The 15,338-nt window shown below is 41.7% G+C and overlaps 1 protein-coding gene across 1 annotated transcript in view; it reads right to left on the reverse strand.

The window, feature by feature from the left end:
* Positions 1-15,338, reverse strand: part of ABLIM3 (actin binding LIM protein family member 3) — a 427,044-nt gene that overhangs the window by 77,826 nt on the left and 333,880 nt on the right. The window contains exons 8-10 of the mRNA XM_073620583.1: positions 12,761-12,819; positions 5,117-5,188; positions 626-781 (exon numbers count right to left, since the gene is read on the reverse strand). Of these exons, the coding sequence (XP_073476684.1) occupies positions 626-781; positions 5,117-5,188; positions 12,761-12,819 (287 nt within the window). The remainder of the gene's footprint in view (positions 1-625; positions 782-5,116; positions 5,189-12,760; positions 12,820-15,338) is intronic.

A 15,338-nucleotide genomic window follows, 5' to 3' on the forward strand; every position in this document is an offset into this window, starting at 1 on the left:
CACTTAAAATACCTCCCAGTTTATCAGTCTACACTTTAGCTTTCATGACCGAGAAATGTATACAAACACAACAGAAACCACGGAATAGCAAGTGGTACATAGTTCTACTCATATGTTGTCGAGGTACAATTTTTAGGATGCTTGAATGTCAGGTCATTGCTGGCTAGCATCGCAGGTGTTCCATCAGATATGGCAACCCCTCAGAATTGGTAACGGAAGTGACGTTCAGTCAACGCCATCTTGCTACATCCCGCACTCCTCCATAGTAATGATGCACTGAGAAGGGGGAAAGTGGACATCTTGTTACACCCAACGGAGTTTTGCTTTTCACAGTTATTTTTAACAGGGAGCGGAGCTTATAACATGAAATACAGTATTTAGAAATCCGACGGACTCTTTAGATGTAGAATTTTAGATGGCGGTGGAGGAACGTCACTTCCGTAACCAATTCTGACGGGTCGCATAATCTGATGGAACACAGGCTAGGAATTGTAGGTCAACAACAATTGGACACATCCAAAACTTCTCTGTGGTAGAACTATGTAGTCAATGGCAAAATAAAAAAGGCATGGCAGGAAGTAGGCTCGTTGCAAGCAGCATCATTGGGCTAACATTGGTTCTGTACCTCCCCATAGCTGTATCTTTCCAGCATCTCATCCGACGTGTATCTGCTATAAGGCTCGTAAGAAATGAGGTCAGGGCGCTGCACTGCGTAGATTGCTTTAATCTTAGGAAGAGCAGCTAAGTCCTTGTAATTTAGAATCTCATTGTTTACTTTAGCCTGAGAGAGAAAGGAGGAAAAGAAGGGAAAAAAGAAGAGGTGACAAGAGCCCATATTTCCAGAGAGAATCCTTCTCACAGTACCCAATGGGGGCTGCAAGAAGAGGAACTCTGCTCACTAAATATGGCTGAAAGGGTCAATAATATACAGTATACATGAGTCAGGGAAACATGCAGGAGAAAATGTGATTGCGATTGGATGAGATCTAACATCACTATATGACCAGTACAGAGTCGGCCACAGGTACCACACTTACAATATAATCAATTGCTGATAGGTCATTATACACCGTATATTATATACTGTATAGAGTACGCACACGAGTTATGGCCGTGGATACCTACAAACCTATGTGTGATGAAATAATATGACCCTGCTCTTTTTATAACTAAATGTTTAATATGAAGTTACTTTATATAAATTTTACTTCAATAAAAGAAAATTCCTTTTAAGGTTAATTAAACAATTTCAAGTATACCGGGGTTGGTTGACTTGTGACCATCCATTGCCATATTAAAGGGAATCTATTAGGATGCATACAGTAAGATGGCACTTCTGGATTATCTTTAAAGTTGCAGTATTAAAGCAAAGGTAACGCGTATCCAAACCCCAGAACAAAAATTAATTGTAGCTTACCAGATCTAAGATATGTACTGATTTTCTTTTTCATAGGGCATTTTTTTCCATTATTTTCATCTGGTGATACTTTGAATAACATCTCTCCTGTCTTAGGGTGACAACGTTCACCCATTGTACTGTATCTATGGAGGTTGTCAGGGTTGTAACCCACACTGCCCTTCTGATTTGGGCTACAAAAAACACCTCTGTTCATCTACATTACATGGGGCAGGGAAATTTGTAGTTTACAGAAAATAGCCATGAGGGCAGACAACAATGTTTGTGCTTTTAGTTTAGTTCACAGGAAGTGACAAGAACCATGCATTTCCTGCACGATCAACAGGTATTGTGTGTACTTTCTGAAAATCTTCGGCTGAAAAAAAGAAAACGAATGCAGCCCTCACATCAAGGACTGGTAAGCTGCAAAGTAGTAACTTTTTGTTTTTAGACTTGGATATGCCCTAAGGACCTTGAATCTTTAAAAAAACAACTCTGTAGGTTTCTATACTGACAAGTAATCTTTAAAGCACCCATGGGGGAGACCCGTATTTAAATATTTCACACGCTGTCTTCTCAACTCTAGCATATCTCAATCATCCAAGGTTGCTTTCTGATGAAAGCGGGAGCTACATAGTAGTAGCAATAGTTAAGGTGGTCCTAAACTCTAAACTATTTTTCACCTTAATGCATTGTCTGCATAAGGTAAAAAATACCCTACTGCTTATCCTATCCAGCCCAATCCCTAAACACTTACCTGGCTCCAGTGATATCTCAGTTCCAGCACTGCTCCTCTCTCTCTTCCTGGTTTCATAGGAGGCATTTAATGCAGCAGCATCCATAGGCTACTGCTGCTGTCAGTCAAACTCTTTTGAGGAAAGAGCAGGGATGTAATCTACCTGGGCTGTGTGCATCTAGGAATCCACCCGGAGGATTGGGGAGTGGACAGCGCCAGTGGTGGACTGCTAGAAAAGTGGGTAAACCTCCCCTTACACAGAGCAGGTAAGTATAACCTCTTTTTTATAAAAAAACAGCCTTTTATACAGTGGCGGCACCCCCCCCCCCCAATCCATGTGCCCGACCCCTAATCTACATGCAGGGTGCTGGACGCATGAATTTCAATGGGGTTTTTTTTTTTTGAAGCACATGATTAGAGCTTGAGGCTCTAATTGGCCTCAGAAAAGGTTGAGCTAAGAGCGCAGAGCACTGTGCCCTGAGCCCACCCAGTTGTGTGACAATAGCAAATTAATATTCGCTAATGTCTTCCTGATTCTCGTCCTGGCCAGTCGGGAAGTGGGTCCTGAGACCAGGGAGTCTCAGGACCCACTTCCTGTTCGGCTGGGAGGAGAAGCAACGCCTGTAATGGGAGGGGCTGACTGGGAGGGCAGCTCTGGAGGGAAGAGCTGGAGTGGAGGAGAGGGAGCTGGTGCGGATGAGCGGGAGTCGGTGCGGAGAACAGGGAGCCTGGCAGTATATGCGAATGAGGGAGGCAGGTTTGTTTGTCGCCCCCCCAAAATATTGAGCACCAACTGCCACTGCTTTTACATAACTTTAAAGACAAGCTATATTGTAAGAAAGTGCAGGCCGTTATTGCTGGACTCCTAAAAATGCAAGTAGCCTTGTTGCCACTGACTTTGTCCATGCAGGGCAAAGAAACAGATGCACTCTGCCACTTGGGTTATGGAAAAGCATGCAACTCAGTCCCTTTCCTACCATATAACAGTGCCGGCAGGCAGAAAGTATTCAGCCCCATGTAAGCTTCAGGCTTTGGCCTGGAGGTTAAACAAGGCATTCTATCTTAATTTGCTGCAGCTGAACAAAAAAGCAAAGGAGTGAAGGGAAAGAAAGTTCAAGCTACTAGTTCATCTGGCATTAAATAAACCTGTTGCCCTGCCCTACATGGGCAAAACACAAGTTCATTTTAATTTGTTTCTGAGTTACTGACCCTAAGGCCGGGTTCACATATGTTGTGGCCGTGGGTCACAGCATGGGGTCAGGTGCGTCCCTGTTCACCGATTCAGGTGCAAATCAGGTCTGGATTTTTGCCTGAATTCGCACCTGAATCGGAACCAAAGACGCACAGGACCCTTTTTAAATGCGCACAGCGGCCGCTCCAGAGCTGTGTGAACCGGTCACACTCTACTGTCATGTGAATTGTATAGATAGAATATGTGTGCTGCCATTGTTGTCCTCCACTTCCAAATACCAGAACCCGGCCAAAACAAGCAAGCAAAGTAAAGCCAGAGTGAAGCTGAAAAGCTCGCCAGCATGTTTATTCCAGGTTATGTGGCTCAGAATGTACTAAAGCAGTTGCTAGAGCAGGATAAAAGCTGGTATTTGGAAGTGAAAGACAACAATGGCAGCACACATATTCTATCTATACAGCAAGGAGGGTGGATTGAGTGACCCTATAAGATCCGGCACCTCATCCCTTTACAGTAGGTAAGGATGGTAACAAGAGGATTTTGGGATTGTAGCGGTGCCACATGCACAAAGAGATACACAAACAGGTGGTCTGTATAATCCCCTGAAGAAGCCATTGATGGTGAAACATGTAGGGACGTGACATTCATCAGTGACCACCTTATGTACATGGGTACTTTGACCAGTACAACAGTTTGTAAATATACTCTGCTTTCACTTTCATGAACCCCTTTTGTATTGTTTTCATGTAATAAATTGTATACATTTTTTTAATATGTTTGTATATCTATTTGTGCATGTGGTACCACTATAATCCCAAAATCCTCTTGTTACCATCCCTCTATCTATACAGGTTTCCTAATTGTACATGATTTTTCAACATTGTGCACATTCACTCATAGCTGTCCACTACACTGTAATTTACACAATAGAAAGCCTGCAATGGGTTTTCAGCAATCTATTAAAGGGGGGTTCCGGACGTTTTTTTTTCTTTTAAAGTCAGCAGCTACAAACACTGTAGCTGCTGACTTTTAATAAGAACACTTACCTGTCCAGCGAGCCCGCGATGTTGGCCCCCCCAGGTCGATCCGTCTATTGGATCGGCCGGTGGCGCCTCCATCCTAACTAAGAGAAACAAGCAGTGGAGCCTTGCGGCTTCACTGCCAGTTTCCTACTGCGCATGCGCGAGCGGCGCGGCGCTCTGTGAATGGCCCCGTTGTTTCCTGGGACACACACATGTCCTAGAAGGCAACGGGGCCGCTCACCTTAGGAGGAGGAAGCTCCGCGGAATAGGAAGAGGCAGATTAGGAAGACTGCCTAGCAGCAGGGGTTTCAGGTAAGTTAAAAAAAATTTTTTTTCAAATGTTTTTAAAAAAAAATGTTTTATGAATTTTAATGCCATTTCCTTTTTTAGGGTGGATCTCCACTTTAAGGGCAATTTAACTTGCATGATATGTGTGTAATGTAATTCAGATTTTATTGAAAAACAAAAAACAGAAGTCACCAATGACTAAATACAAATCTGTGCTGTTTACTTTTTTGGTAGTAGTGCAAGATCCCAATCAGTCATCCACATTGTCACACCCTGTCATACTAATAACATGAATGGTAGAGGTTACAATCAAAACAAAGCATAGCTTGTAAGCAGGTCAAATAGGAATTAATATGCAAATAAAAGCCAACAAGCGGGAAAAACAGGAAATATAAAGCCTACCAAGAAAATGATTTATGAATGTAATTTTCCCACAAATACTTCAAGGAAATTTGATGTATACAGTATCAGCACAAGACACTTACACAAATGACCCGGTTGGGAGAGCCAATGCTGGATCCCGGAGGGGAGATTGAAGTCTCAGAAGCTCTTCTGTACTGTGAACACATAAATACAACACAACATAATCTATGAATACTCAAACAATTGTTTTTATGTTACTGCTTTTAACCATGGGACATATGGTGCCACCAATCACAGTAGATACAAGATTAATAATACATGTCTATAGATAGGCAACTCCACTAGCCCATTTATGTAAAAGCTACAAATAGGCCTGACTAGGAGGGTTATTTTAAAAAGGGTAATTACCTTAACATGGACATACCACCGATAGAAGAAAAACCCTGTCAAACTCCAGTGACAGAGTTCCCTCTGCTCCCTTAGGCAGAAGAGAACTCTGTATGACACCAAAGGCTGCAAACTGTTGCCTGCATTTTATAAATGGTTTATAGAAAAGGGGGAGTAATCTTGAAGAGTACAGGAGGCAGTGAACAGCAATATCCACTCTCTGTTAGAAGTCTCCTTAAAGTGACACTATAAGGGTTTTTGGTCAGTTTTATATATGTGTAAAGAGTTTATTCATTTTAAACTGGTATTTATATGTTTTTCAAAATATTTCAATATGTAAAACACAAATATCACACATAACAAAGGATTCCCAGAGCAGTATGACTGTCTTTCCAGCTAGCCATGTCTGATGGAATCACTGGACTGAGCCATTTGATAAGATGAGTCATTCCTTTTCAAATTTGTAGGTGAATTTCAGCTAATGCCATTGATCTCTAATCAACTTGATTTTTAACATGGGCTAAAGTGAGAAAATCTGTAACAGGGACACGGACAAAATATAAAGCTTCTCCATTTAAGAAATGCATTTCTGTCTATGTTGTCTCTCCTTCTCCTCCAAACTTCTTGAAAGACTGGTCTACATCCGACTAAGCGACCATCTGACCATGAATAAACTTCTAGATCCCCTCCAGTCCGGTTTTTGCCCTCAACACTCCACGGAAACTGCTCTCCTTAAACTCTCAAATGACCTACTAATGGCTAAAGCCAATGGACACTATTCGGTACTACTTCTCCTGGATCTCTCTGCTGCCTTTGACACAGTGGACCACCCCCTCCTCCTCAAAAAACTCCACTCCTTTGGTCTCCGTGACTGTACTCTTCGCTGGTTCTCATCCTACCTATCACACCGCTCCTTCAGTGTCACTTACAACTCTACTTCCTCCTCTCTTCTTCCTTTTTCCGTTGGGGTCCCCCAAGGTTCTGTTCTTGGACCTCTCCTTTTCTCAATCTACACCACCTCCTTGGGTCAGTTGATTGCCTCCCATGGCTTTCAATATCATCTCTACGCTGATGACACCCAAATCTATCTCTCCACCCCCCAGCTGTCTCCATCTGTCTCCTCACGCATTACCAACTTACTAGCAGACATATCAGCCTGGATGTCACATCACTACCTCAAACTCAACCTATCCAAAACCGAGCTCATGATATTTCCTCCCTCAGGTGCCACTTCCCCTGCTTTCCCTGTCAATATCAACGGCTCAACTATCAACCCATCTCCCCACGCCAGGGTCCTAGGTGTAATCCTGGACTCTGAACTAACCTTTCGACCCCACATTCTATCACTGTCCAAAGCTTGCCGCCTCAGTCTTCGCAACATCTCCAAGATACGCCCCTTCCTAACCAATGACACCACAAAGCTTCTAATCCACTCCCTGGTCATCTCCCGCCTCGACTACTGCAACTCTCTCCTCATTGGTTTACCTCTAAATAGGCTATCCCCACTTCAGTCCATCATGAACGCTGCTGCCAGGCTCATCCACCACACAAACCGCTCAGCGTCTGCTACACCCCTCTGCCAATCCCTCCATTGGCTGCCACTCAATCACCGAATTAAATTCAAGATACTAACTATAACTTACAAAGCCATCCACAACCTGGCCCCCAGCTACATCTCTAACCTAGTCACAAAATACCAACCTAATTGTTCTCTTCGCTCCTCCCAAGACCTCCTGCTCTCAAACTCCCTTGTCACCTCATCCCATGCTCGCCTTCAGGACTTCTCCAGAGCCTCCCCCATCCTCTGGAATGCTCTACCCCACTCTGTCCGTTTTTCTCCTACTTTATCCACTTTCAGACGATCCCTGAAAACTCATCTCTTCAGAGAAGCCTATCTGGCCCCCACCTAACAACTGTACATTTATCTTCTCAATCAGCACATCACCCACAGTTATTACCTCTTGTATCTCTTGACCTTCCCTCTTAGATTGTAAGCTCTAAGGAGCAGGGCCCTCTGATTCCTACTGTATCAAAGTGTATTGTATTTGTACTGTCTACCCTCAAGTTGTAAAGCGCTACGTAAACTGTTGGCGCTATATAAATCCTGTATAATAATAATAATAAAATAATAATGTTGTAGTTGCACATTTTCTCATTTCCTGCCTGGTAAAACTGTTGTCTCTTGACAGTAAGTGAGAGGAAATATCTCCAATTGTGATCCTGATAGTAGTAAGAACCAAACAGGGATTCTAATCATTCCCAACGCTATCCGAAACTAAAGAAAGAAACGTTTTAGCTGAACATACACTTTAATGTTTAGAGGGTGTCATAGAAGCCATCGTAACTTGGGCTCCTGGTGAGGCCTTGAGGCCAGCCTCCTTTCCACTAACGATGGACCCAGGACTAAGGAGACCCCCCTCTTCGGGTTACAAGGAACCCTTTCACTTCGTTGGGTACATGGCTGGCTGTGACTTATACCAGCTACCCTTTCCATGCAATTCGAGCTGGAGGGACTGTTTCTGGGACCCTTGGAATACTGTGCATAGTGGAACTATTATCCTGGGACGATGTGTTATGTGCAGTAGGTGAATTCCAGCATATGTGAGGTTATACTTTATTTTCTGTTACAGGTTTCCTGGCATCAAGTATTGTTTGTTGTAATTAGGATTAGGTGATAAGCCCTCACTTTGTTTAATCACCTCCAGAGTCCAGAGCAGGAAGGAATCCGTTGTTTTCTTGTGTTTGATTATTTATTTGTTTATGTAATGTAATTTTCTCCTGGGATTGTAATGTGTGCCATACCTGTCTAGGAGGAAGGTTTTCATGCTGTGCTGTTTGTTAACAAAGTCAGTCCTATTTTACTCCAACATTGGATCTGTCTGATGCCTGGGGTACATTTGGTATCTACATTCCTAACCTAATATACTGGTCCTGTTTGGTAATTAGGGAGGTTTGGTCAGAAATTGCTATATTCTGATTCCAGAGTGGATAAAGCTGTAGTTTGGTGGGGATACCAAGTGGGGATGTCAGGCAGTCTGTCACAAGGGGTCATGGTTTTAACAAATCTGTGACCATGCCAACTACTAAGCATTTAATAACTAAGCAGACCATATCAGGAAAATATAAAGCTTTGTTCAATTGAACCAGAAGGAACTTTCCTTGTGTATTTCTTGTGTCAGTCATGAATGATGATGCAATGATTGAGGAGGATACAAAAACAGCATGACCCCATGGACTTCCATGCACATTGAAAGAAATCAGTTAATCTGTATCTACCCTTGCAGAAAAATTGTCAAAAGGTTAATGTGAAATATCTAAACATGTCTACCAATGGAAGAGTATTTGAAGAGTTTTGGTTTGTATTAAAGTTCTAAAATATAGTTCTAGAATGTCTAGTATATTTATATTCATAAGCATTCTTCAACCATACTAGTGGAAACAGTTGGATAGCAATACACATAATGAACACATAATTCCTTTAATGAAAGCATGAGATATTAGGTTATGGCTGGTCTTGGTAATGAAGTCCAAGGTCAGGAAAAACATTATTCTGTTTTGGATAGACCTTGGAAGGATAAGAGCCTCGGCCAGCGTATTATTGGTCTCTTTGTTCCTATTGAGGAGATTTCCACTCACTTCCTGTTGGGTCAGGAAGTGATGGGAAATCTCTTTAACAGGGAAAAACAAAAACACATAAAGAGTTAGAACTTCTGACAGTGTTTTTATTTTTGCCCGAGGCTTCCTGTTTTCCCCTATAACTAAGCAAGGGGACCTCTCCTCAATGGGTTAACAGATATAAAAACCTGAGAGAAATCTTTCCAAATCTTTTGAAAACTAAAAAAAATAAGTTAGGTTTTAAGTAGATAGAACTACAAAAGAACAAAATAAAGTATACAGTGCAAAAGAACTATTGTGACCACTTAATTTTCTTCAGCGTCTGCCTGATCAAAATTCTGAATTAATCATGACATTTACATGAGCTAATTTTTTTTACATTTAATAATCTCTCTAGTATTTTCTCTGCAACTCCCCTGTGCACTAGAACAAAATGGATTCATTAAATCCATTCTGGAATAAACAGTATTTTGTCATTAGTAACAGTTGAGCTGAACAAGAGATAATTGGGCCCCTCTGACTTGGGCACATTTTGTTGCATCATCCTGTGTACATCTCATTTGTGCATCTAGTGCAGAATGCACTAAACCAGGAGGGCATCTATTATATATGAATATCAGGTTCCATGTGGATTTCTTTCCCTTTTCTGACTTTGCTAAAATGGAAGATGTGTTAGAGGCCCAGGACACTATTTTGCAGTGCTAGCTGTTGTGTATGGGCCAAGCATTTGTCATTTACTAAAATGCAAGAGCCAGAGTTAAAATAAATTGCAGTGTTATCAAGATGGTAAAATGACTCCTGGTACTTGCAGCAAAAACAAGGAAAAAGGATTGAGCTGGCAACTCTGTAGTCCATATAGCGATTTTAATGGTTGGTTACAAAAAGTGACAAGCAAAACAGATGACGTGTTTCGGCAACAGCCTTAGTCGTACTTGCAGCAAAACCTCAATGTATTTCCACAACGCCAAGAATCCAGGGTGATCTGTTATGTAAATTCCATCCAAAACCATGATTGTCACACTCTAAACTACGTTTTCCTGCCCTGTCGTATGTCTCCAGTAGTCATTTTTCTTTTATCCTTTTTAGGGGCCGGTAAAGAGGACTGGGGGGAGGTCAGGACACAAATCTTTAAGCACTGGTCAAAAACTGCATTGTACAGCATAAAAGGAATTGGAGTTAAGATGTTTGAAGGAACTCCTGACAGGAAGAAGTTTACACAAACAAGATTATATTCATATATTCTCAAATATTTTTCAATATTTTGTAAAAATTTTAAATTCACCAGCAGTTAGGCCCCAAGCACGCTGGGCATTTAGCGCAGGTGTATGGGTTTGTGGCCTTTAGCTGCGGGCAAAGGGCACAGATGCCCAATCCAACCCCACTGGCAGCCTGTCAAATTCTATAAAAGGCTGACTGCTGCTGTGGCTAGATGAAGTGAACAGTGCACCAAACAGTGTAAACGTTTAGGACACTATGCCTCTGGGATGAATGCCAGAAATGAAAGAAGTCTGCATTCGGAGCATTTGTTCCTAGGCATATACTGCTCTAAACTTAAGTACTGCTAGGTGCATCGCCCAGCCCTGTGCAGCAGCTGTTAGTCTCTCATAAAGTTCGACCACCTAATGGCAGTGGGGTTGGATAGGGGACTTGCACTCTCCACACGCAGCAATAGGCCAGAGCGCCAAGCCCAAATTTGCTGGTAAAGGCCGGGACCATAAAAAAAAATGATGCAGCCATAAGCTAACCCTGCACTACTGCACTACACATAAGGGAATGTACCATCTATACTGACCTATTTGAAAGGCTGGACTACCTTTCAGTGATCTTAATTAAGGCGTGAAATGTATGTCCTTACTAAAGCAGGGTAAATACAGAATTTTCTTTCGTTCAACCAGTGGTGCTTGGGAGAGATGTTCAGGAGACAGGAGACATGGACATCTCCATTTGCAGGCACAGAGTCTCTGGACCTTAAATGTAGGCAGTTATTGCCTAAACAGTCTATGTTAATCTCTTTGCTGAGTCTCTGATTTTTTTCTCCTTTATTGTAACTTCGTGACTGTGCCAGTAATATACTTCTTATCTTGGGTGACACCCCTTACTCATTGTACTGTATTTACAGAGAAGCATCATTGTCACCTTAAGACAGCAATTGTATTAGGACTGCAGAACACCCCACCCTTCTTCATCTCCATAACGTAAGTGTGAGGAGTTTTATTGTCCACAGACAGACTTGTGAACAATCCAGCTGACAAGAATACAGCACAGACAGAGAACACAGAAAATTATTGGCTTGCAAGATTTCTTGTAGGATCAACAGGTACTTTCTTTTTTTTACACTTCTCGAACAAGTAAAGCAACACAATTCTAAAGCTCAACTCCAGGCATAAGAAACAAACTACCTTTGCAGTGACCCCCCCCCCCTCCCCCTCCCCCTAAACACTGCAAGGGTTAAATGCCCTCTTTTGCTTAATGGTAGGGAAATATGTTATAATACCTATTCCTCACCCCAGCAAGGTCCCTCAAACCTCTTTTCTAAGGAGCTACTAGTTGCACTCCTGCCTTCCGCATATACAATGCAGGGTTAACAGCCCTGCATTGTACATGATTGTGCAGAGTGACCACCCCCAAAAAGTGGAGCACCAGAGGGAGAGAAGGAGAGCGCGGGAGCTGGCCAGAGTGAAGGTAAGTTGATGTAATCAGCATTTAACTCTAGCAGTTCGGAGGAAAGGGAAGGTTACTGGAAGGAATTCGTCATTACTGCAAGGGTTTTTTTTTTTGCACACATCTAAATTATGTTTTTCCTTATGTATATTGTATTTTGTAAAATGTAATAAAGTTTTTTGACATGTATGTTTTGTTATTTAGTAGATAGTATTCCACGCTTTTCCTGAAGAAGCCTTAGAGCGAAACATGTAGAATACAAGCGTGAATTACAGCATTACAACATCAAAACGTGCCTTTTTTTCTACCCAAAATGGATGTGGATGTATTGTATATAATGCTATTTTAACTTTTTTCATGTATCATAATAAATATATATTTTTTATTAAATTGTGTTATCATGTTTATATAAGTAATGCCCTGTACACACGGTCGGACATTGATTCCGACAACAAAATCCATGGATTTTTTTCCGACGGATGTTGGCTCAAACTTGTCTTGCATACACACGGTCATACAAAGTTGTCGGAAAATCCAATCGTTCTAAACACGGTGATGTAAAACACGTACATCGGGACTATAAACGGGGCAGTAGCCAATAGCTTTCGTCTCTTAATTTATTCTGAGCATGCGTGGCACTTTGTGCGTCGGATTTGTGTACACACGTTCGGAATTTCAGACAACAGATTTTGTTGTCAGAAAATTTTATAGCCTGCTCTCAAACTTTGTATGTCGGAAATTCCGATGGAAAATGTGTGATGGAGTCCACACACGGTTGGAATTTCCGAAAACAAGGTCCTATCACACATTATGTTTACAGGGCATAAGAGTGCACCTTCAAAGTCCCACGTCTCCCAAATTTTGTTCTCTATTTTTTTATAAGAGTGTGTGTGTCTGTGTATGTATGTATGTGTATATACATGCACACACACGCATGTGTGTTTGAGCTTTGGGGTGCACACCCGAAAGCAAAAGGCTGCCTATATCTATGGTATCAAATATAACAAATATTAAAAGGGAAACAGACCATTGGTGTAATTCAGTGGCAATATAACGGGCTGATAGTCTGTAGAGGGTTAAAAAATGATATACAGTCCACGCACCTTAAGCTTCTTTTCTGCCCGAGCCGCCTGCTTGCAGATCGGATGCCACACTTCAGAGCCTGGATAAAACAGAAATTTCCATTTAACAATAATAATGGCAGGTAATTAGAAGCACTCTGTTAACAGGTACAAGCGCAAAAAAAAGTAATGACAGCAAAGGAGACCAAGTGGAACCTAGAAGCTAATATAATAAAAATCAGAATTAGAAAGCGTTTTGTGTGAGCCCCAGATTTTGCCTTATGAAAACACATTTTCATAGATCACTGGCAGTTAATGGGATATTCGGTACACACAGCAGTATTTGAAGGTCACCTTCAACATGATGACGGCTCTCTTGGGAATCCTAGATAATAGCTCTGTCTAAATTCTTTGTACTACTGGCACACAAGGCGTGATGTGGATTTACATCTCCAAGAAACAGCCAGTATACAGAGCTCAGCAAACATGGTAAATTAAAACTCTTGCTCTGTGATGGTATTTATTGACAAATGTGGAAACAGTTAACAATGAAGCCACAGAGGACTGTGCACTGAAATATGCTGTTTGGTGTCTGTTTCCAGGACACTGCTGGGAACGTGGGGAGCATCCAAAGGTGACCAACCCACGCAACTGTACAGGGAATTCACAATGAATAGAAGACTTTCTAACCTGCAGCAGCTTTCACTGTACACTGATTAAACACATATGACAGATGCATTTGGAACTTAATAGTCTGTGTACAATAGGATAGCAATAGACTGCTCCCTCAAAATAAAGTGATACTCTAAAATAAGAAATAATTATTGTTTAATTAGCTAGCTTATAGAGACTTGAAAATGAAAAGGCTTTAAAAAAATGTATAAAATTATTTTTACTTGGGCTGTCTACAGCAAGTTCAGGTGCTCACCTCTGAAAACATGCTACAATATTTAAATCAAGCCAGCAGAGGGCGCCAAAAATGTCTATTGCAGTGATCCGTAGGGAGCGAAAATGTGCGATGATGTAATCTTTTAGCTGGTTTATAAATACATTACTGACTGCAGCATATATTAAACTCACACATACAACAGTTATTTTGGTGTAATTCATTTGTTGGAAAACATATAGATTCTGTAAAGCCTGTTCATAAACAGTAATATTTAATATATAGAGAATTTTATACATCTTAGATTTACACCAATACAATACAGAGAATTTGGACACAATAAGTAGGTTTTGCAGGTCTGTCGATCAATGAAATACAGTGCCTGCTCAAAAATGAATATCAATCTGTTAAAAATAATCACAATACCAATAATAATAATAATATGGTTATTTCAACAAGAAATACATTTTAGCAGCCAAACTGAACAAGTCTGTAATGCATTGGTCAATTACTAGATGCATGTTTAAAGCAAAAATTGGGATATTGTTTTATATGTGAAGCTATACATAGTTTAACATCACCAGTTAAGAATATGTGTGGTTTGATACAACATTGTTAATATGCTTTCTCCTTCCCCAGGCCTCCTGGCAATGGCATAACGGTACTGCTCTTTGCAAGCAGTGCTGTCTGTGTGTATAATGTAATAAATGGGATGGGCACAGACAACCTTTTTTGTGTTGTCAGGCACCAGGCTGTATAGTTGCTGAAAGGTGGCAAGGGTGTTACAGAAGTCTACTAGTTGTCTTCGGGACAGCACTCAAGTGGGGACACACGCAGCAATAATAACTTGATAGAGGAGCTAGCCCTTCCCTAGTTTAGCAAACATTTTTTGAGAGGCACAGTGGCAGCTGCCATTGCCAATCCCCTTCTTATGATGCTAAATGTATGGCTAGTACGCTGATCGACTGGGCCCACTAAGGTTTAAATCACTGACTTGGAACAAGTATTCATATCTGAGAAGTCAGAGTAGAGTGGGATAACCTTATCTGCCTGATATTTCCAGGCAAGGGAGAGTAAATATGACAGCCAGGAAGATAGTATTTGCAGATTAAGAATTAGCCCGCATGTCTCTTTAAGGAAAGGTTTCCTTTAAAAGAGAAAAACGTTTTTTGTTTTCCTTCAATTTAAAGAAGAATCTCGAGTATGGCACTTTTAACATAGTTACATTGGTCCAGTTTGGACCAATGTAACTATGCATATACCATAACTGTGGAATCCCTCTAGAAAATGTGTCAAACACATGACCCGTGGGCCGAATCTGGGTCTCCAGGTCATTTCATGTGGCCCTCACACCTCTCCTGCAACTGCAGCAACCCCCTCATTTCTGTCCTCAACTTGTCTCAGCAGTTGGCAGCAGAGAGGAGAATAGAACTCATCTGCCAGATCCTGGCCTTCTCCATGCAGCTGGGGAGAGGCTCCTCTTTCTTCCCCCCGTCTCAGCAGTCGTCAGCAGAGAAGAGGACAGAACTTCTCCTACAAACCTTGCACCCCCTCATCTCTGCCTCCCCTGGTCTCAGCATTCAGCATACTCTGGCAGCTGACTCCAGTCCTCTTCCAGACCCTGCACGTTCTGCTTCCCAGCTCTGCCCCCAGCTTTTTCCAGGCAGCAGCACAAGGTAAGGGGGGTGCAGTGTGATGTAATGGAGGGTGGGGGATTCTTGACTTCTGATTTAA

The sequence above is a fragment of the Aquarana catesbeiana genome, linkage group LG03 (genome assembly GCF_042186555.1).
Source record: "Aquarana catesbeiana isolate 2022-GZ linkage group LG03, ASM4218655v1, whole genome shotgun sequence".
Lineage (NCBI taxonomy): Eukaryota > Metazoa > Chordata > Amphibia > Anura > Ranidae > Aquarana > Aquarana catesbeiana.